Genomic DNA, 21,804 nt, shown 5'->3' with positions numbered 1-21,804 from the left:
TTCAATGTTTGAAGACAGTAACCAGTTGAATGTCTGTTAGCATGCTGATCTTAAAGCACTGATCCACCAGCAAGGCTGTGAACTCCTCTCCCTTGATCACTGACTTGAAAAGTAATTAAACTTACTGATGATTCATTTTCTGTTTACTGACGAATGAATGAATGAATCATCATAATCAGTCTAACTAACAGTCTCATACAGACGACTGAACTGTGACATGAATTTGTTGTTGTTTTGTACCATTGTCACCATTAATGAGTTGAAAATACTTGGATGTCTCTGTGTTATTACACTATTTATTACACTTAGTCTGAGCTGCACAAGCTGCTTCTGTGACGATGACCTTCACCTGTTCAATCACCTCAAATAAAGATATAAAACTTTTATTGAAACTGATTTGTATCACAGGGGAGAGTCCTTTACTCCACTGACCTTTCCCCATGCAGCAACACAAACTACTGGAGCGTAAAGCTGAGCTATGAGCTGTAACTCTTGGAAGTATCACACGGCATTGAGCCTGAGGATCTTCTCTTCGCATGTCACCGGACTCCCACTGGGAAAATACCAACATCTAAAGTTCTTTAGTCCAACATTGTGTGCAACACCCTCAACACAGTAGCCACAACAAAGATGCTTCAATGAAATCTATCAACACATAAAATAATAAATAATGAAAGAGAAACCACAACATATTCACCGTAACCCTTTCGCTGAAGACAGAGGCTTTTCTTTTGCTGTTTTAGGAAACAAATGTCAAGTGAAATCAGCTCAAATGGGACTTTTCTCTGCAGAGGTGACCTTTCAGGGTGGCATTTGAATAAAGGAGATTAATTCCCCTTGAGCAGCACCAACAAATCTGGGGTGCCCAGAGTTTTCTAAAAAATATCCTTAACTCCTTAATGTTTTTATCATTTGTTTCATTTTGTAACATTTGGTATGTAAGATTCAATAATTAATGTGTTTATAATAGATCCTACAGGCAAAAATACAAAAATGTTTAGCCTATATCGGTATATTGTGTTTATGAGGATGTGACAAGTGGCTCCAAAAGTTGGGATTTACACACTCAGCCTATCTGAGAGGTCTAGAAAAAATTAGTTTATTCCATTCAGAGAAAGCGAAAGCAACAGGAAATAGATCCAATCTAATCTTTTTTTTTATTCCATTCAGACAACAACAGCGACATAAACAATCCTGATTTTCATTTGCTGATGGCTCCAAAGCCAAAGATAAAAACTGTCATGTAAAATCCCCCCGTTCCTCAGTCTTATCCTGTGCTTCACCCTCTTTCTTTTACTTTCTTTCTTTCTTTCTTTCTTTCTTTCTTTCTTTCTTTCTTTCTTTCTTTCTTTCTTTCTTTCTAGAATCTAGAAAATTATAACACATCACATACTTTTCTCTCTGCCATGCTTTGGTTTATTCCACAATTTTGTTCTTTTTTTTTGACAATCCAGCAATCATCAGCAGCTTTTTTTATTCTATTCACCATAGCATGTCTCTTTCTCCATCCATCTAGATTATTCTGTAACAGATCTGTAAGATCCAGGATTACAATATGAATAGATAAAAAGATCAGAGCACACTCCTAAGAGAGTACTTCATAGATTTAGCTTTTCAATACTGAAGTGAAATCGATGGACAAGACATGGAAAGCCTTCAGTAAGAGTATAAAAATACAAAACTTGATAAAGTCATTACAACATGAGTAAAACACACCTCTGAACTCCTGAACACTTGTCACCAAAATGTTTCTTTGAGTTATACATAAAATCAACCGTATTATAAAATACGTCAGCCTGGAAAACTCTTGCATTCTCTGAATGTGAGTGTCTTTGCCCTCATGGGTCAGTCACAGTGTGAAGGACAAGTGAGTGAGTGGGGTACACAGAGAGATGGAGTCGGATGTATGGTGCCTCACTGGTACAGGAGGAAGTCTTGGATTCTGTGAGGAAGGAAAAGGCTTGACGCTCTGTGCAGCCGATTCCTGCCCAGGCTTCGCCGAATACAGAACCGACACAGCTGTGACAGAGAGCAGGGATCTGGCCAGGGAAGATAGCAGACAGTTGTTATGATACATAATAAAAATCGGTGCTGAGTTTGATAAAAGAGCCTTCGTACTTTGCCACGCACCTCTTATCTGCAGTGCCGTTCTCACTGCACTGTTTGGTGTCGACAGATCCAAGGGAGTTTTTCCTTCCGCATTCCTCCAACACCCGTCAGCCCCGAAGTCCAGCAGAAGGTCCACAACGTTTGCTTCTCCGCATCGAACTGCAGCGTGCAAAGGACTGTCCTGCCTGCACCCGATCCGAACATCTGCTCCTGTTCGTGCACACAAACAGACAAAAAGAGCCACACAAATATGATAAAAGGCCATAAAAACCGAAACCACCCTTGTGTCCTCACAGGCTCCACCACTTTCTGATCGGAAATCTCAAACTATACAGAGTGAAAATTGGCGACTAATGGAAATATGAAAAGACGGGAACTTAGAGCAGAGCTATGAATATTATTAGATCATTTGAAGCCACATCTGACAGTTCTGCAAATTACAACAACAAATCTGCAAGTGCCATAAACATTATGTGCTGTCCTGAACTGTGAAATTGAAAATGGCGGGTAGACTGTGAATACAATCATCTGTCATTAGTTATTTCACAGCTTCAATTTTTCAGTCATTTTCAAATAATCTAATTATTTTCTTAATTAACGTACTGATAGCTTTATCTGTAAAACGTCTGTGAATACTGACAGTGTTATGATTTATCATTTAAAGTGTCTTGTCTGAACGAACAGTCCCAAACTGAGAGACTCTCAGTTTTCAAAAAGTATCAAAAAAGTATCAAATCCTCGAACTTGAGCCAGCAAATACATGACTTTAAAAAACAAACAAAAAACAAAAAAACTGCAGATTGATTTTCTGTTGATCAACTGATCAATCAATTAGCTGAGAAATCTCTGCAGCTTAAACTTATTTTATCTACAAAAATCCTGAAATTGTAATGTATGATTAGGCAAGGCAAGTTTATAGCCCATTTTTACAGTTTGTCTCAAAGGTCTTTACAGAGCATCATGACCCCTCACATCGACTGAGGAAAACCCCTGTTAAAAGGATTTTTTTCAATAGGGAAAAAACATGAGAAACCTCAGGTTGGGCAACAGGACTCAGGACTGGCAGACTAAAGGCAGACAGACATAAAAACAGTTCACAACATGGAATATGGAAAAACATGGAAATGTAATTGTTCAGTTAACAAGAGCAGCTTCCTCTGGGCAGACTGGGCCGGGAGAGCAGGCCAGCTTAGTGGGAGGACTGGAGGGCAGGCTGGCTCATGAGCAATAAAAAAAAAAAATCAGAATCATTAGTCTTGCTACTTTGGAGTATATTAGGCTACTTGCAGTGATGGGAATAACAGTGTTTTAAAATAACGGTGCTACTTTTTTCAGTATCGAGTAATAGGCTTATCCATTTCCCCCGTTACAACGCTGTTACCGTTACTGACAATAAAATGCGCCGTTACTTGACTCAAGAAGTCCAATCAGAAAATAATACACCAGTTTAAGTGTAGGAAGTTATATATACATCACATTTTTAGGAAAAAGACGTTTATCTGGAACTAACTCGTGGTGAACCTGCCTGTGTGGAGGAATAGCTACTGACTGAGTGAGTTGGTTAGTGCAGTAGTCAGATAAACAAAAAGTTCAAGTAATGGCATATATGAGCTTTTTTTTTTTTTTAAAGTGACGCAATGGTTACTTTCCTTGTAATTATTTACTGTCATCAGTTTTTAACTCAGTTACCACGTGCCCAACACTGATTACTTTAACAATGTAAAGAACACAGTGTGCAGTCACACAGAGTGGATGGTCCCTCACAGAGAATAGCGGATATAACGATCTATAATGAAGTTAGTATCTCATAAATGACGTCTCACCTCTGAAAACCTCAGTGCACTGATTTGATTTAGTTCATTATAACTGTCATACTGTCCAGCACAGAGACAAGATAATGTGTTTCCTTTCACACACTGGGAACAGGCGAATATTCAGCACTAACCTCATTGTGCTTCCCTACCTGTTATGTAAGTCTTGTGAAATCACTCTGTATTTTGAACTGTATCGAGTTACTCAAAATTAGATTAGATTCAAACAAAGGGTGACACATAGAAGGGATAAACAGCTGTTTGTTTGTGTACAGATCATATTACCCGAGTGCAGCAGCAGCTCCACACAGGCGGCAGCCCCGTTCAGGCAGGCCGAGTACAGCGGCGTCCCCAGCGCCGGCAGCTCCATGTCGATGTGAGCGCCGTAGGACAGCAGCAGCTCCACACACTCGCTGTGATCTGATGAAGAGACAACGCTGCATCAGGCTCACAGGGCTGTGACAACTGACAGACCATGCAGAGTTTACACCTGCGATAACATGTTTATTTACACACACACCTTTCTTTGCAGCTTCGTGAATGGGCGATGCCATCTGGTAAGTGGTGCTGATGGAGACGCTGCGCTGCAGGATGAGCCTGACACACTCAGCACTCCCACTGCTGCACGAGTTGAAGAGAGGTGTGAGGCCGTCGGTGGACACTGTCTCCACCTGTGGAAGGATGTGAGCAGCAACGGGTTATTTTCTTTACTTATTTATCAGCGATTCATTTGGTCAACACACACAGAAGTAAGATACACTGTATAATAATACATTATATTCAACACTGTAGTTAATTTTTCTCGGTTTTTCAATGTTTAATTCTTAATTGTAAAGCATGTTGTAACTGTGTTTACAAAGGTACTACAATAATAAAGTTTATTATCATATTATTACATTTTATAATTGGACAGAACAGGATGGTGAAAGTGAGGTTGCTACTGTGGCTATTGGGTTATAATGAGAAATGTTTCTATTATTACTCAGTTGACCCTGACGGATGTAAACATGGTGGATAAAATATTTGAAACAACTTCTCTATATAATGCATCACACCCTGCAGCCTCCAAAACAAATCCGTCCACTGATGTAACATTTAACCCCTCACTCCTGTTGGACTCACGGTGCATTTGTTTAAAAAAATTTAAAAAAAGATCAAGACTGGTGCAGCAGAACCAGAAACATCATCATAATATTTTTATTCCTCTTCTCTTCTTACTCTCTGCTTGTTTCAAGAAAAACCCAACTGTCTTTAAATATTTTACTTTGAAGTTTAGTTAAAGTTAGTACAGTTCATTATCTAGTTTGTGGGGCTAGTCGGTCGACATCTAATATGAAAGAGGGTCGGTGCACTCAATATTCTGCTTCACTATTGACCTGTTGATTCTGATCAGAGTGAAAAAGTCCAAGTCAAAAGTTGTTGTTTTTTTTACACATTTTTACAAGGTAAAGCTGTAATGCAACTAGATTTCTTAAACAGGATAACATGTTCTGATGTGGTTGTCCTTTTGCAAAAAGAAAAAGTGTAAAAAATGAAAAGTTTGTGTCTAATGCTGATTCATCCAGGTCTCATAAGTCATACATATACTGTATATATATACCCGACCAAAACAAAGACATTTGATATTTCTTACATTAGCTCCATTGTCCAACAAGAATTTGGCACAAACATAATGACCCCCGAGACAAGCCTCGTGGAGGGGGGAGACTCTGTCCATGGAGAGTGTGTCCACATGGAAACCCTGCAGGGAGGATGAGAGGGTAAAACCGTCAGATGTTTATTTCCTAGTGTCATCGTGCATGTGTGTTTGTAAACATGAAGACAGATCCATCCAGTTGCATTTACCTGGGCGACGAGGCTCCTCAGGTGGAGCAGTCTGCCGTGGTAGGCGGCCTCATGGAGCGGCGTCCGGTCCGACCAGGAGTCTGACACACAACAGAGAATAAGCTCAGCAGAGAGAGAGACTCCACGTTCCTTTACAGATGAAGCTAAGCGACCTGGCTCTCTGTGTCATTGTGATGTTAAGATGACCTCATTTCAATATGCTGATCTTGCTTTTCCGGGTCAACTTGGCCCGTGAGCACCAAAACTTTCAGACAAATACGCATTCAAGTCAACTTTCAAATGCAAAGTCTTTCGGGTCTCAACCAACATGTAATTCTGATTTCACAGGAGTAACTTTGAAAAACCTAAAACCACTTGAAAATGCCAGATTTTATGTTGCTAAACATGAAGGTGTGTAAAACCAATGTACTGTTACTAGAGGGTTGGTAGATTTGTTCATGGAATAAGAAATCTGATCCAGTTGTATGATACTAAAATCCAAGTTAACAAAGAGAAACCACATACCAGCCATCAGCGAGTTGCACGGCAGCCCCCCGTAGATGTGCAGCGGGCTCTGCCACGAGCGTGAGTACAGGGAAACCTCTGTCTGAACGGCAGCCATGATGAGAACGAAACAACAGCAGCTTGACTCCTCCACCACTGACCAGGACTTGAGCTCACCCAGTTCAGGTACACACACAATGCTGGAGTTGGCCTTCCTCTACCTCTTATCTGCGTCCTTGGACACCTCCCCCCCATTATCACCCCCCACCCACCCTCGCCCCAGTCCACGGACACAGTCTACAGTTTGTGCATATGAATGGCAGCGGGAATGGGGCCTGGAGTGGGACATCTTGAATAAAAGCACCTATGATGTGTGTGAAAACAGCCACAAACAGAGTGAAAAACACAAGCATGAACTATTCTCTTCTCACCCTCTGCTTGTCTCAAGACAAACCCAACTGTCTTTAAATATTTTACTTTTAACTCTAGTTGGCTGAGTGGTACATCTTGACCAAAAGCACCTATGACATGAGTGCATACAGCCACAAACAGAGTGAAAAACACAAGCCTGAACTGGTCTCTCAGACTGTGGAAATGTTAGATACACAAGATCAGTGTGTCATAGTTCAAATCTGCCAAGAGTCGATTGGCATCGTCTCTGCCTGCATACTATTTGATCTACAGGAATGCAACACGTACGATACTGCCCACGGTTGTGCCTTACTTCCTCCTAAACCAGTTCTGAGAGTAGCTCCTTGCATCACTGGAAAAAAGTTTCACTCATGGAAACACACGTGCACGTTTGTGCATTTTAGACACAACAAAGTTCTGAATTTTCACTTTCAGCTTCGTCTACCTGGATTCGCGTAAAAACAACTCTCTTTTGTCTGCATGATGTATTGTTCAACCTCCTGCTATGTAAATGCACATTGTTAGCCTTGAATAGCCAAGCCATCAAATCTGTGTCACCTCCGGTTTCACAGCTGCTCTGTGTTTTGTCTGGCACTCAGAACCCTCTCGCTTTTATAAAACTAATTCTTAGACAGTCGTCCTGCACTGCCTTATGTAATGGCTTTTAAGAGATGCAATTGCCACATGCAGGCCGCAGACAATTTCATTAAAATAACGTGAAAATTGTTGAAATGTTTGTCAGTGCACTTTATTTTCCAGAGCGAGTGCCTTGGAGTCACAACATCATCTTATAAAACTCTCAAGTTTCATAATAAATATGAAACAAAAAAAAGTTAATATAGACAAAAGAGTGAAGTTTGTGGTATCGAAATTAAACAAATTAAAACATTTAGCACTGATACAGAGCATCATGAGTAAAAATGAACACAGGTTACTGCAGTTTTGTGCAATGTAACAGTGAGTATACAATTAACCAGCCCTTTTACTCCCTCTGTTACAGTACGTGCTTTCTATTCTGTGGACTCCAAATAACAGTATAGATGCTTTCTCATTAAATCTGCAATTACAAAAATAAAATGCTCCCACACTCCAGGTCCCTTTGTTGCGTAAATGTAAACAATGTTTCAGGTTATTATGAGCACATTCAAGAAATTCAGTAGTCACGTATTTAAAAGGTCCAGTGTGTAGTTTGAGGCGAGGTGAAGGTGTGGTGGAGTGGTCACTGTGATGTAGTGGCACTTTTAGAGTGAGCTTTGTTTTTACTGCTCGTTTCCCGCCTCCACAGTCCCCGAGGGCCGGAGGCGTCCACGGCGACGTCCATTACCCGGTCCGGCACCAACCACTGCAGGAGCAGCAGGAACAGAAAGTCTAAAACGGCCACGAATGCGAAGATGGAGCCGGCGATGGGGCCGCAGTGAGCCCTGAGCCTCTGCAGCCGCCGGTCCAGAGGGAGCACCTCCTCTCCGGCCACTCTGTCGTACACCTGGGAGGGAGAGACACGGAGAGTGAGTGCGCAGCCTCGGCCGTGGGAACTGTCGGTACTTTCCCAGAAGGAAAACAGAAAGTTGAAGAAACTGGTTCAACAAGAAATTTGTTTACCAACATTATAATGACCTTTTGAATTCTTCAGACCAAAAATCAGACAGCCCTCCACCCACATCTTGTTTTGAAAGCGAAACAAACATGTTTCTGTCACATTAAGCTTTGACTGATGTTATCTTATCTGGATGTCTATACACCAGACACTGGAGGAGAAAACATTCAAGAGGCTATAATCAAAATCTTTATAAGAAATGAGAAAGGGGTCTGTTGTTATTTAGAATTATTAAATGAATGACACGACCTGCAAAACCAAATTATTTAAGTCTGATTCCAAAATCCAACCTAAAGATTCATTTGCAGCTCATTTAAGAGATAAAGCAGTGAAACCATAGCCTCGTAAACCAGCCTCTCCCAGAAATGCATTTCATTTCACTTAATTTCACAGGGAGAGTCTGGCCTCATTCCCCCTGTAAGCGTATGGGAGAGGCTGGTTTACGAGGCTAATGAAACCAGAAGATATGAAATACTTGAACGTGATCCAATGTACTAAAGGGACGCTGAGTTTCCTCTTTGTGGACCTACCTTTTCAGTCCTCTCGGCAACATTTCTCCAGGTGTACAGGTTTTTCACACGGTCGTGGATGTAGGCGGGGGAGAGCACGGGGCCCGACCGCTGCTGGGCGATGACCGCTTCCAGACCGTCACACAACGAGCGTACGGTGGGCTCACACAGGGTAATCAGATCCTCAGGTAACACCTCGGGAATGCCCCCGACACGAGTGCTAACCACCTTAAAAATAAAACAAAAATCTGTTGTACACATTGTAGGAATACAAACACTAACAACTATAGGCACCTGATACCCTTCCTTCTCTTGACCCAGATGTTTTAGCCAACAATAGGCCTATACATCTCCAAGATCCTTGAGAAGGTTTTTCCTGGAGCTACATGAACATCTGCACAGTAACGAGCTCTTTGTAGCTTTCTAATCTGGATTCAGAGAACACCATAGCACTGAAACAGCACTGGTCAAAGTCTCTAACGATCTCCACATAGCTTCAGACTACGGCTGCAACTAACTATTACTAGTTAGTTGCAATCTGTCGATTATTTAAACGATTAATCGATGATTTGTTTGGTCAATAAAATGTTTTATTTTTTTTTTTAAATGTCAATCAGTGTTTCCCAAACCACAAGATGACATCCTCAAATGTCTTGTTTTGTCCACAAACCAAAGAGAGACTCAGTTCATTGTCATAAAGGAACAAAGAAACCAGAAATATTCACATTTAAGAAGCTGAAATCAGAGAATTTGGACTTTCTTTCTTTAAAAAAAAACTACTCAGACCGATTATTCGATTATCAAAATAGTTGATGATCAATTTAATAATTGATTATTGTTCGATTAATTGTTGCAGACAGAGGTTTTGTCTCTGTACTACTTGAACTTTTGGACCTCATTGCTGCATTTGACACCATCGATCACAGCATCCTGCTACAGAGACTAGACCATGAAACTAACTGGGATTAAAAGTCATACTTATCTGACAGGTTTCAGTTTGTTAATGTTTATAATAACCATTCGGAGTACAGCAGAGTTATGTATGGTGTACCACAGGGTTCAGTCTTAGGGCCAATCCTCTTCATTCTTTACATGCTCCCATTATAGTCTAGATGGAAACAGGGGTCTACGAGCACGGTCTGATTTTTTTCCCCCACCTGTTTTTTCTTAATCTTTAAAGTGTCTATTTTAAGATTCTGACAGGTACCAGGATGAAAAAATGTCCCATAGTGTTTATTTTTAACCCTTTACTGCCCCTATCCCATATTCAAGGCTGAAAAAACTGAAAATGAAATTGGCATAGCTCTTTAAGTAAACAATTCACAGAGACAAATTAACACGTTTTTCTACACAATTTGGGGCCAAGGAATTCAATAGAATAGTTATTTTTAAGTTTTTAACACATCCTGACTTGATTTTGGGGCAAAAATATCAAAAATTAGCTGAAAATTCTAAAATCGTATGTATATTTTCCCCTATACCAAAATCCTTTGCACTGAATGAAAACATTTAGAGATTTTTCTTAATCTTAGAAGTGTCTACTTTAAGACTCTGACAGGTACCAGGGTGAAAAAATGTCCCATGGTGTTTATTTTTAACCCTTTACTGCCCCTATCCCAAATTCGAGGCTGAAAAAAATGAAAATTAAATTGGCATAGCTCTTTAAGTAAACAACTCACAGAGACAAATTAACACGTTTTTCTACACAATTTGGGGCCAAGGAATTCAATAGAATAGTTATCTTTAAGTTTTTAACACATCCTGATTTGATTTTGGGGCAAAAATATCAAAAATAAGCTGAAAATTCTAAAATCGTATGTATATTTTCCCCTATACCAAAATCCTTTGCACTGAATGAAAACATTTAGAGATTTTTCTTAATCTTTAAAGTGTCTACTTTAAGACTCTGACAGGTACCAGGGTGAAAAAATGTCCCATGGTGTTTATTTTTAACCCTTTACTACACCTATCCCAAATTCGAGGCTGAAAAAACTGAAAATGAAATTGGCATAGCTCTTTCAGTAAACAACTCACAGGGACAAATTAACACATTTTTCTACACAATTTGGGGCCAAGGAATTCAATAGAATAGTTATTTTTAAGTTTTTAACACATCCTGACTTGATTTTGGGGCAAAAATATCAAACATTAGCTGAAAATTCTAAAATCGTATGTATATTTTCCCCTATACCAAAATCCTTTGCACTGAATGAAAACATTTTGAGATCTTTCTTAATCTTTTAAGTGTCTACTTTAAGACTCTGACAGGTACCAGGATGAAAAGATGTCCCATGGTGTTTATTTTTAACACTTTACTGCCCCTATCCCAAATCAAACCTGAAAACACTGAAAAAGAAATCAGCATATCTCTTGAAGTAAACAACAGAGAGAGACAAATTAACACATTTTTCTACACAATTTTGAAACAGGGAATTCAACAAAATAGTTATTTTTAAGTTTTTAAACAAATCTTGACTTGATTTTGGGACAAAAATTAGCTGAAAATTTTAAAACCGTATGTATATTTTCCCCTATACCAAAATCCTGTGCACTGAATGAAAACATTTAGAGATTTTTCTTAATCTTTTAAGTGTCTACTTTAAGACTCTGACAGGTACCAGGATGAAGAAACACTTAACACTTTACTGCACCTATCCCAAATCAAACCTGAAAAAACTGAAAAAGAAATTACGGTAGCAAAGCTCTTGAGGTTAACCAGGGTTGCCATAGGCTAGCTCCCAATAGTGGGAGGGACCTGGCACTGCTCGTGTACAGATCCTGCCCACCCCTGGCTACGAAGAATTCAAGGAAGAAAACACCCCCAGAGTAGAGAATGGGAGACCTGATTTACAACTATGGTGCTGACCGCTTCGGAACTACAGACAAGAAGAAGAAAACATCAACCACCCTGATGAAGTCCAGGAGACAGGAGGAGATTGAACGGCTTATCAAGGAGAGGAGGCAGCTGAAAAAACAATGAAGGGTCCAGAGGAGGAGAAGGAGGGAATTAACCTGCTGCAACCAGAAATCAATAAACGATCGTTGAGGAGAGCTGAGAACTTGAGAAGGAGGTGTAAAACGAAGGAGCAGGGAAGATCAAACTTCTTCAAGGACCCCTTCAAGTTTGTAAAGAGTCTTTTCACAAAGAACAAAAGTGGCAAACTCAAAACAGCGATGGAAGATCTCGAAGCTTACCTAAATACCACATGGACAGCCAGCGCTCTAGTCAGACAACTCTTCCACTCGATATGCCACCAATACATCCCCCTGAACATCAGCTGGACATCAGCCCTCCCAAGTGGAAGTGGAGAGGATTGTACATTGGGCAAGAGCTGCATCCTCTCCTGGGCCCAATGGAGTCCCATACCGGCTTTATAAAAACGCACCAGAGGTACTGCACTTTCTCTGGAGGTTGATGAAGATGGTTTGGGAGAAACAAGCTATCACAACTGCGTGGTGGAGGGCAGGAGGCATCCTAATCCCCAAGGAAAAGGACTCTGCGGATATCAGCCAGTTTCGCCAAATCAGCCTCTTCAATGACCACGACAAAATCTTCTTCAGCATAGTGGCTCATAGGCTGACTGTCTACCTGGACAGGAACCACTACATCAATACCTCAGTGCAGAAGGCAGGCATTCCAGGCTTCTCAGGTTGCTTGGAGCACACAAACATGAGGCACCAAATCCAAGCCGTCAGAAAGGATGAAAAAGATCTCAATGTTGTGTTCTTGGACCTTGCCATTGCCTTTGGATCCGTTCCTCACGGTCTCCTCTGGGCAGCATTTCACTTTTACAGTGTCTCCGAAGCAATCACCAGCCTCATCAAATCCTACTTCCAACACGTGCAGCTATATGGCTTACAACAGACGAGTACACTACAGCATGGCAACGGCTGGAAAGAGGGCTAATGGCAATGCACCATCTCGCCTCTGGCCTTCACGATGGCAGTGGAGGTCATCATTCGAGACTCCCAGTGGGTAGTAGGTGGGCTCAAGCTCAAAACTGGTCTTCATCTCCCTCCGATCAGAGCGTATATGGATGATATGACCATACTCACCACAACCAAGGCACACGGTTGCTGAACAAGCTGCAGGAGAACATCCAGTGGGCCCGGATGGAAATAAAGTCGAGCAAGTCCAGGAGCATTTCAGTTGTCAAGGGAAAGCTGTCAGACACAGGTTTTACGTTGACAAAGAGCCTAAACCAACAATGCCAGAGAAGCCAGTAAAGAGTCTTGGACGTTGGTAATTGGTATGATGCCACCCTCAAGGACACAGAGCAAGTGCACCAGCTTAGGCAGGAAACCATAAGTGGCCTTGAGCGTATCAACAAGACCATGCTCCCAGGTAGGATGAAGATCTACTACCCAGATGTGGCCTCTGACCATCTACGAGGTCCCAATCTCAGCGGTTGAAAAGCTAGAGAGGTTGATTAGCTCATTCTCCAAAAGTGGCTGGGACTCCCAAGATCATTGGGCTGTATCGAAGAGGCATACTCAATCTTCCTGTGTCCAGTCTCGCAGAGGAGTTCAAGTGCTCCAAAGTAAGGTTGGAATGACACTTAGGGAATCCCGTGACCCTTGCGTAGCCCAAACAGCTCCTTCTCTTGCAACTGGAAGGAAATGGACCCCGAAGTCAGATCTCAGTGCACATCGTTGGCCTTGTGCAACAGGGGAGGGGAGGCCTTGACCTTGGACAGAGCAGACCATCCTGGCACAAGGAAGCTCCAGCTCAATGCGATGCTCTGGTTGTTGAGGAGGTGTGGTGACAAGAGCAGGCGTCAAGATAATACATTACATTGAGTTGAGGAGGAAATTCTCCTGGAGGGAGCTGCTGGGCACGGAAGCATTTCACACCAGTTTAATCTTACGAGGACCGTATGATGTCCTTCCTTCCCCCTCTAACCTAAACCAGTGGTACAGAGAAGACCCCACCTGCCCCCTCTGTCCATCCCCTGCAAACCTTAAGCATATTTTGGTTGGCTGCAAAAAAAGGTGAACGAGACTCGAAGTTGGTCGCAGATCTAAATCAAAGGTTCTGCTTCCCATCTGAGATTGTCACAACAAACCACAGACTAGATCTCGTCCTCTGGTCTTCCTAAGTACACAGAACTGGCAGCCGATGTGGAACGGCTCAGCTGCCCTGTGGAAGTCGGCTGCAGAGGCTTCGTGGGCAAGTCAACCATCAGGCTACTTAAAGCAGAAGTGAGTGATATATTTGTGTTAATATAAGTCTTAAATAGTTATATCTTCCGACAGCAATCACTTACATAGAGTGTTTGGTCTGAATCACGGGTCTGTCAGTCACTCTGCTCTGCTCTGAGTCGAGGAGAAAACATTTATCGTATCCTACAGTTTTTATCCAATGAGGAGAGAGAACGGCATGCAGGGCTGTGTGTGCAGCCAAGGAACGCCGTGAATGTGGTGACGTAGGGACGAGGACTGTTATGGTGCGTTCAAGGAAAATCGTTTTTTTCCGACCTGTGACGTCGTACCAGTTCGATCTGGTACATAGACTGTACAAAAAGACGTACTGGTACGATTTCACGGGTCGGAAGTTACGAGTGGCCGTTATAGTGACTTTCACCGGTAAAACAGGTCGGATAAACACGAGTGGGTTGCCTGGAACGCTACAAAGTCGTAAGTTGTGACTTGAAGCTGTAATTTATGATTTCAAAAGCCTGCCTGGAACGCAGCATTAGCGAAAACGACCGGATCACTCACTTCTGCTTTAAGGACCTTGGGATGTGACTCCAAGCCCAATGCTAGACCATCAAAGCCCTCTCAGGAGCAGCAGAGCATGGAAGCCGATGGCTGTGGGCAAAGAGGCGTGACACCTCCTGGACCCATAAGTAACACCAGTGGCCTAGAAGCGTTGAAAGCAGAGGGGGCCACACCTGGGACATCGTCACCACTCAAACCTCAGGATGACAAGCTTAATCTAGGGATAGTTTAATCTAGTCCTAAAACAGAACTCATCTGTGTGGGTTGTTAACTTCAAGATGTTACCGTGATTTCTTTCAGTTTTTTCAGGTTTGATTTGGGATAGGTGTAGTAATGGGTTAAAAATAAACCCCACAGGACGTTTTTTCATCCTTGTACCAAAATCTTAAAGTAGACACTTTAAAGATTGAGAAAAATCTCAATGTTTTCATCCAGTGTAAAGGATTTTGGTATTGTGGAAAATATACATGCGATTTTAGAATTTTCAGCTAATTATTCATATTTTTGTCCCCAAATCAAGTCAAGATGTGTTTAAAAACTTAAAAATAACTATTTTGTTGAATTCCCTGTTTCAAAATTGTGTAAAAAAATGTGTTAATTTGTCTCTCTCTGTTGTTTACTTCAAGAGATATGCTGATTTCTTTTTCAGTGTTTTCAGGTTTGATTTGGGATAGGGGCAGTAAAGTGTTAAAAATAAACACCATGGGACATCTTTTCATCCTGGTACCTGTCAGAGTCTTAAAGTAGACACTTTAAAGATTAAGAAAAATCTCTGAATGTTTTCATTCAGTGCAAAGGATTTTGGTATAGGGGAAAATATACATACAATTTTAGAATTTTCAGCTAATTTTTGATATTTTTGCCCCAATATCAAGTCAGGATGTGTTAAAAACTTAAAAATAACTATTCTATTGAATTCCTTGGCCCCAAATTGTGTAGAAAAACGTGTTAATTTGTCCCTGTGAGTTGTTTACTGAAAGAGCTATGCCAATTTCATTTTCAGTTTTTTCAGCCTCGAATTTGGGATAGGTGTAGTAAAGGGTTAAAAATAAACACCATGGGACATTTTTTCACCCTGGTACCTGTCAGAGTCTTAAAGTAGACACTTTAAAGATTAAGAAAAATCTCTAAATGTTTTCATTCAGTGCAAAGGATTTTGGTATAGGGGAAAATGTACATACAATTTTAGAATTTTCAGCTTATTTTTGATATTTTTGCCCCAAAATCAAATCAGGATGTGTTAAAAACTTAAAAATAACTATTCTATTGAATTCCTTGGCCCCAAATTGTGTAGAAAAACGTGTTAATTTGTCTCTGTGAGTTGTTTACTTAAAGAGCTATGCCAATTTAATTTTCATTTTTTTCAGCCTCGAATTTGGGATAGGGGCAGTAAAGGGTTAAAAATAAACACCATGGGACATTTTTTCATCCTGGTACCTGTCAGAATCTTAAAATAGACACTTTAAAGATTAAGAAAAAACAGGTGGGGGAAAAAAATCAGTCCGTGCTCGTAGACCCCTGTTTCCATCTAGACTATTAAGGGATATAACGTCTGTCCGTCCTGGGTGAGGGATCCCTCCTCTGCTGCTCTCCCTGAGGTTTCCTGAGGTTAAAGGGGTTTTCCTGGGGGTTTTCCCTCAGTCGATGTGAGGATGTTGTTATGATGTCATGTAAAGTCCATAGAGACGAACTGTTTGTATGGGATATACAAAATAAAATTGCCTTGCTTTTCCTGGCTCCAAAGTTTCAAATCTTGTTCATCTTTTAAATGGCCTCTGTCTTGTCGTGTTGCACTGACTTGCTGCTGAGTCTTTATCTCATAGTTGTTTATTCTGAAAACAAGCTTTTGGAGTCCCGCTTGAGTGAGTCACCTTCTGAAGAAGAGTTATTTTGTGCTCATCTGCCGTTAGTGAAGCTTCTCTAATACATGTGCCTTTTTTATATATAAACGGGATTACTATGCAACTGTTATTTCATTTACGTAATAATTGCTGATAGTGCCGTTTTCTCTTCCTCCAAGACACACTCGGTCAGAATTTCCCAGTTACATGTGATTGACTGGTCAGCTAGTCTCTGACATTTACAACTCCACTTCCGCCACAGACTTCCCTGGCATTTTGATCTTTCAGTCTCTCTTTGTGTCTTCTCCCTTTTTTTCCCTTGTGTGTGTGTGTGTGCGTGTGTGTCGAGCGGCCACCTACAACCACAGGAAATCTGTAACATTTTAACATGTTCAGCTATGTCGTCAATTGTACTTATTTGAATGAGCTTCAACAGGGCTGTTGGTAAAAGTAATGGGCTAACCACATATTTGGTTTCGGTCCTGTTTTATTTAAATAAAGGGCAGTGTTGTTTAATCTAAATCCTCTTTAGACATCTGTATATGTTTACTTTGCTTTGTGTTGCAACACACAGGACTGTACAAACCAAAATGTGTTGCGACATCAAAACGAAACTGTGCTTGGAGATGAAAACGAAATGCGTTTGTCTGTATTTTTTTGATAAAATGAGTTTCTAAAGTAGTGACAGCTGTATTATTAAACATTGTCTGCCTGCCCTTTATGACACACTATGCTGTTTAAACTGTTGCATGAGAAGCAGCAGACCTGCAGTCCACAGCTGGCTCCCTCTACAATGGCCATGCAGAAGGCTTCTGTCAGCGATGTGTTGAGGAAGATGTGACCCTGCACCAGAACGCCACGGACGTCTTTATGCTCCAAAGCTCCGAGCAGACGAACCCTGCAGGATTTCAAATGAAAGAAGTTAGACCCATATACAGTTGTGCTCATAAGTTTACATACCCTGGGAGATTTTGTAAAATATGTACAACACATTTAATAGGATTCAAATTAAACTATAAGACACACCAAAATGACCAACAAACTTTTGTTGGTCTGCCTAATTGTGGCTCGGTATCAACAGAACCTCTCAATTTCCACTTCTTTAATGAAAGTTTGAACACTGCTGATTGGCATTATCAAATCTTTGGATATATTTTTATAACCTCCACCCTCAGGTCTTTTGACAGTTCTTTTGCTTTCCCCATGGCTCTGAATCCAGCAAAGGCAGTGCAGCAATGGATGAAATGTGCAGGTGTTTGTCAATAGCCCAGAATCTCACTGACTTTTTGTACACAGACACAAATTACAAGCAAACAAGTCCCAGGTTTGGACAGTTACCCCTCGCAGCCTTTTAACCTGTCTGTGTCAATTTGTGTGTAAATTATCAGTCCAAAACTTTAAGGGTATGTCAACTTTTGATCAGGGCCATTTGGGTGGTTCCACATGATCTAAAAAGAGCAAACAATTGTGTGATCAAATAATAGCTTCTTCGCCAAATGATTAACTCTGAATAAAAGAGATGGTTTTGCATGATCAATTATATTCTCTGAAATATAGCCAATATTTCACAAGTTCTGCCAGGGTATGTAAACTTATGAGCACACAACTGTAATACCAAGTATGCACACAAATCCAATGTGTAACACAAACCTCAAATGCCATCCATACACCACTACTGCTTTTCTGAATAATTCAAGATATGTTAAAGAGCATCATCAGCTGTCAACAGAAAATGTGACTCCCTGACATACCATAGTGGTGAAGGCGTTGTCATTTTTATCAGCTTTTCTCCTCGTGACTGGATCTCTTTAATATGAAGTGTTTTGACAGAGACCATATCCTGAAAGAGGTTTAATGTTCCTCAGGAAACATGAGCAGTACCTGTCATGTAGCTGGTATTTCTCTCTCACTTCCTCCAACACAATTCTCTTCGGTCCCTCTCCACCAATGAGGAAATCCAGATATGGATGTTTGAGGCAGAGCTCGGGGATTATTCCACCAAGAAGATCAATTCCTTATCACAAGAAGGGAGAGTAGAAATTTGGTTTCACAATGTATCAAATGCAATACAAATACTACAACATTTTTGGGATTAGTGTGGCAGACGAGTATGTAGATTTGAGTATTTAACACAATGTGACGATTGTGTTTGTTAATTTTTTTTAGATAAGCATTACACCAATATGATTCTGTAAACTTGGCAAACCTCTTCTACCTGCTGTAACCCATGTCTTTGTTTTGTTATGTACTAGTACCATGTTAAATGCCATGTACAATCAAACTAAAGTGCACTACACCACGGTACCCCCACTTTTTCTTATTTTTTCTTTCTTTCTCATTTGCCTGTGAATGTCTCCTTATTTACTTTCTTTATATATTTATATATGTAGCCCAGTGGTATTTGCTTTTGGGCAGGTGTGTGTGTGGGTGGGTATGTGCATGTGCATCACAACACTTTTTAAAGACCTGGGCAGCATATTAACTTGAAAAACAAACTTGTTAGTGCTCTCTTGTAGACAAAACATAAAGGCAAAACCATGTTCTACTTATTATAGTTTTGACATTATTTATTTATTAGGGACGTCGGACGCAAATTAGCCGCCTGGCTATAATCCGGCATATTTACAGCAGTATTTCTTTTAGTTATACTAATGTTCATTAATATGCACTGTCCCTATTCAAATAAATGCTATTAAATTATTATTATTAAATTACATTCTGTGTTTGCATGTTGCCAAAGAGCAAAGATGCTGTATAAACCAACAGTGTGATCATCTAAAATAAGTCACAATGTAGGCGAGTTAATGATTCATGCTTGTGGTAAAGAATTTTTCTTTTTCAATAACCAGATTAAACTGTAACAGAAGTTGATGAATGAAGTGTAAATGATTTATACCAAGACCTGAACTTTGGACCTCACACAAGTGTATCATCTTATGAACCGTGCCGCTCTACTGCCTTGATTACAGCCTTGTAAAATGTCTGGCTCACTGTACCTTTGCGGTAGACGAGGCGGCTGATCACAACGATGGTAATCCTGCCCTCTTGGCGCTGGCTGGGGTCTGGAGTGAAGTCCGTAGGGTCGACGGCGTTGGGAATAACGGACACGATTTCCGGGTTTAGAGCCGCGCGCAGCACTGTGTTCTCCTTGCTGGTGTACGACACACACACAATGTGGCTGGTGTCGCACAGCGTCACGGTCAGAAGCTTGTTGGTCAACACAGAGCTGACGTCCGCAAAGCCGAACAGTGAGTGGTCAGTGAACACCTGTAAGTGAAAAAACACTCTTAGTATCAACTGTGATGGAGAAACCTAACATATGTTTGACCAGGGCCGTTGTATAGGGGAGAAAGGAGATGATAATTCTAGGGGCCCAGCGCCCAGTAGGGCCCATAAAAAACCCCAGTAGTCTAATCTTTGTATGACTGAATTATTCTGCATAAGACCCTGACTAATACTCATAGTAATGCTGCATTAGCATCAAAACAAAGTAGGCTACATAAAAAATGATAATACATACGTAGTCTAAGAAAAAAAGTGGAAAAGTCAGGGGACAGGGGCCCACTTTAGTATTCTTTCAGGGGGCCCAGACTTCCTAGCAACGGCCCTGTGTTTGACCACATAATGAGTCACGAACCGTGTTAAGGCCCATGGTTTTAGCGTGGAACAGTGCATCATGGCCCATAGCGGAGAACGAGCTGTGTGCGTGCACCACGGTGATGCGCTCCCTGACAAAGACGCAGCGCAGCAGCGGGAGGCTGTGGAAGCAGGTGGTGGCGGTGGACTGGTTGTACATCACCTGAAGGGGCAGGTAATACACCTTCAGTCCATTGGTCAGGTACCTGATGCCCTTCCTCTCGCCGTAGGCGTGGGTGGCAATCACCACCTTGTGTCCCTTCTCAATCAGACACTGGGAGAGCTGGTAGATGTGACTTTCTACTCCGCCCATGTTGGGGTAGAAGAAGTCAGACACCATGCAGATGTTGTGCTTCTGGCCCGAAACTCTGACGGACTCTGCAGATGCTCCAGAGACTCCCTGAGACGACGGCTTATTGGCAGCTGCTGCTCTCCTTCGCTGGCCCATTGTGTGGCGGTCCGCTTCCCCAGCGCTGGAATAAGTTGATTCAACAGTTCAACATCAACAGAAAACAATTAATAACAATACTCTGATAGTTGGTTAATACAATTACAATTACAAATCACATACACATTGAGAATATAAGCTGCTAAATCTTTTTGTTGATGAACAAAACTGATGACTGATTTACCACTATCCATTATCCAAGTCATTTCATAACTAAGGCTTCATAACGAAACTCTCATCACACTTATCTTCAAGAGCCAATTGCGACTACAATTTCCTACTTTTGTTCAGGTTGACAATGCCAGTATCAGTTCGAAACTGAAGAGGAAGGAACTGCAGTGCTGAGATCAGATGAGATCAATTGTGTCAACACTTCCCATGACCACACTGTCACCTCGGTCATGATCAGGTGCTCTGTCAGACACATTAACCCTAAGCCAGGGGGGGCTCCAGACTAACTTGCTTTACTTTCTTTTTTTAAGAGTGCAAGCTGAAAATTTAGTCAACCACTATAAATCGACTTGCAAAGCAAACAATTACATCCCATTCTCCTTCACTGGCCACCCCAGGCAAATATACTGGTTGCACATGCACAGGTAGATTTTTAGATCTTTTAGGTAGAAATTTACTTGCACCGTCTCAAATTTTAGGGGCAAAATGCCTCCATTTAGGAGCAGTCAGGAGCCCTGCCCTAAACAGTCAAATGGCATTACTCTGGACAACAAGTTTCTCAAATGCATCAAGTATTATTCCATCATGGAAATAGTTGCAGATGAAATATGTTGACTTCTGAATTACTCCGACCTTTAAAAAAAATATATATATATATATATATATATATATATATATATATATATATATATATATATATATATATATATATATATATATATATATATATATATATATCCCCAGTGGAGTGTATCTGCGATGAGATGATCTAGTGGAGTTTACACCTGATTTCAAACCCATGTCCACATGCTCAAACTGCACTGCTGCTGTCAGTGTCTTTGCAGCCGTCCTCAGATGTCATATCATAGTGACAACAGCAGTTTAGAAGATATTTTAGGATAAAATGCTTCTTCAACTCCAATGTATAATCCGACTAGAGTTTTCTTTTTCTTTTCCTTTCCTTAGCTAACCTATAATATTACCATTCATGTATCCCTCGTCTATTCCTGCACATAGGGTATTAGCACCGAGATAAACCCACTCATATTTAACCACTCGGCCGACGTGTACAGAACTTGGTTGTCCTTTTCCAAACCGCCTTACCGTGGACAAGCTGTCAATCCTGTTCCAGGCTGTGAAAACACATAGAAGTGTTATTTACATACAGTTTCATTTCTGCTCGCTAGCGCTCCGGTAGCCACTTAGCCGCCCGTATCACTTCCTG

General features: G+C 41.1%; 2 protein-coding genes across 2 annotated transcripts; both read right to left on the bottom strand.

Moving 5' to 3' along the window:
* Positions 1-1,377: 1,377 nt before the first annotated feature.
* asb11 (ankyrin repeat and SOCS box containing 11) lies at positions 1,378-6,366 on the bottom strand (the record flags this gene model as incomplete). The annotated part of the gene is made up of 7 exons (XM_083996448.1): positions 1,378-2,039; positions 2,131-2,319; positions 4,206-4,340; positions 4,441-4,591; positions 5,554-5,661; positions 5,766-5,845; positions 6,270-6,366. 7 exons carry the CDS (start codon positions 6,364-6,366, stop codon positions 1,915-1,917), a joined length of 885 nt encoding a protein of 294 aa, XP_083852574.1. The 3' UTR covers positions 1,378-1,914.
* A 1,049-nt stretch (positions 6,367-7,415) lies between these two features.
* Positions 7,416-21,804, bottom strand: piga (phosphatidylinositol glycan anchor biosynthesis, class A). Its single transcript, XM_083996653.1, has 7 exons — positions 21,684-21,804; positions 19,962-20,433; positions 19,321-19,591; positions 18,206-18,338; positions 17,090-17,222; positions 8,784-8,990; positions 7,416-8,142 (listed from the first exon to the last, which is right to left on the bottom strand). Exons 2-7 carry the CDS (start codon positions 20,406-20,408, stop codon positions 7,879-7,881), a joined length of 1,455 nt encoding a protein of 484 aa, XP_083852779.1. The 5' UTR covers positions 20,409-20,433; positions 21,684-21,804; the 3' UTR covers positions 7,416-7,878.

This window comes from Trachurus trachurus, assembly GCF_905171665.1.
Source record: "Trachurus trachurus genome assembly, chromosome: 21".
In the NCBI taxonomy this organism is placed as follows: Eukaryota; Metazoa; Chordata; class Actinopteri; order Carangiformes; family Carangidae; genus Trachurus; species Trachurus trachurus.
Note: the sequence above shows the minus strand (reverse complement) of the source record. Positions and strands in the feature narration are given on the sequence as shown.

Coding starts and splice junctions, on each gene's coding strand:
- piga (XM_083996653.1), bottom strand. CDS start 20,408: ATGGGCCAGCGAAGGAGAGCAGCAGCTGCCAATAAGCCGTCGTCTCAG. Junction 17,223..18,205: donor AAATACCAGCTACATGACAG/GTACTGCTCATG, acceptor GAAATCCTGCAG/GGTTCGTCTGCTCGGAGCTT. Junction 8,991..17,089: donor GAGCCAGCTGTGGACTGCAG/GTCTGCTGCTTC, acceptor TTTATTTTTAAG/GTGGTTAGCACTCGTGTCGG.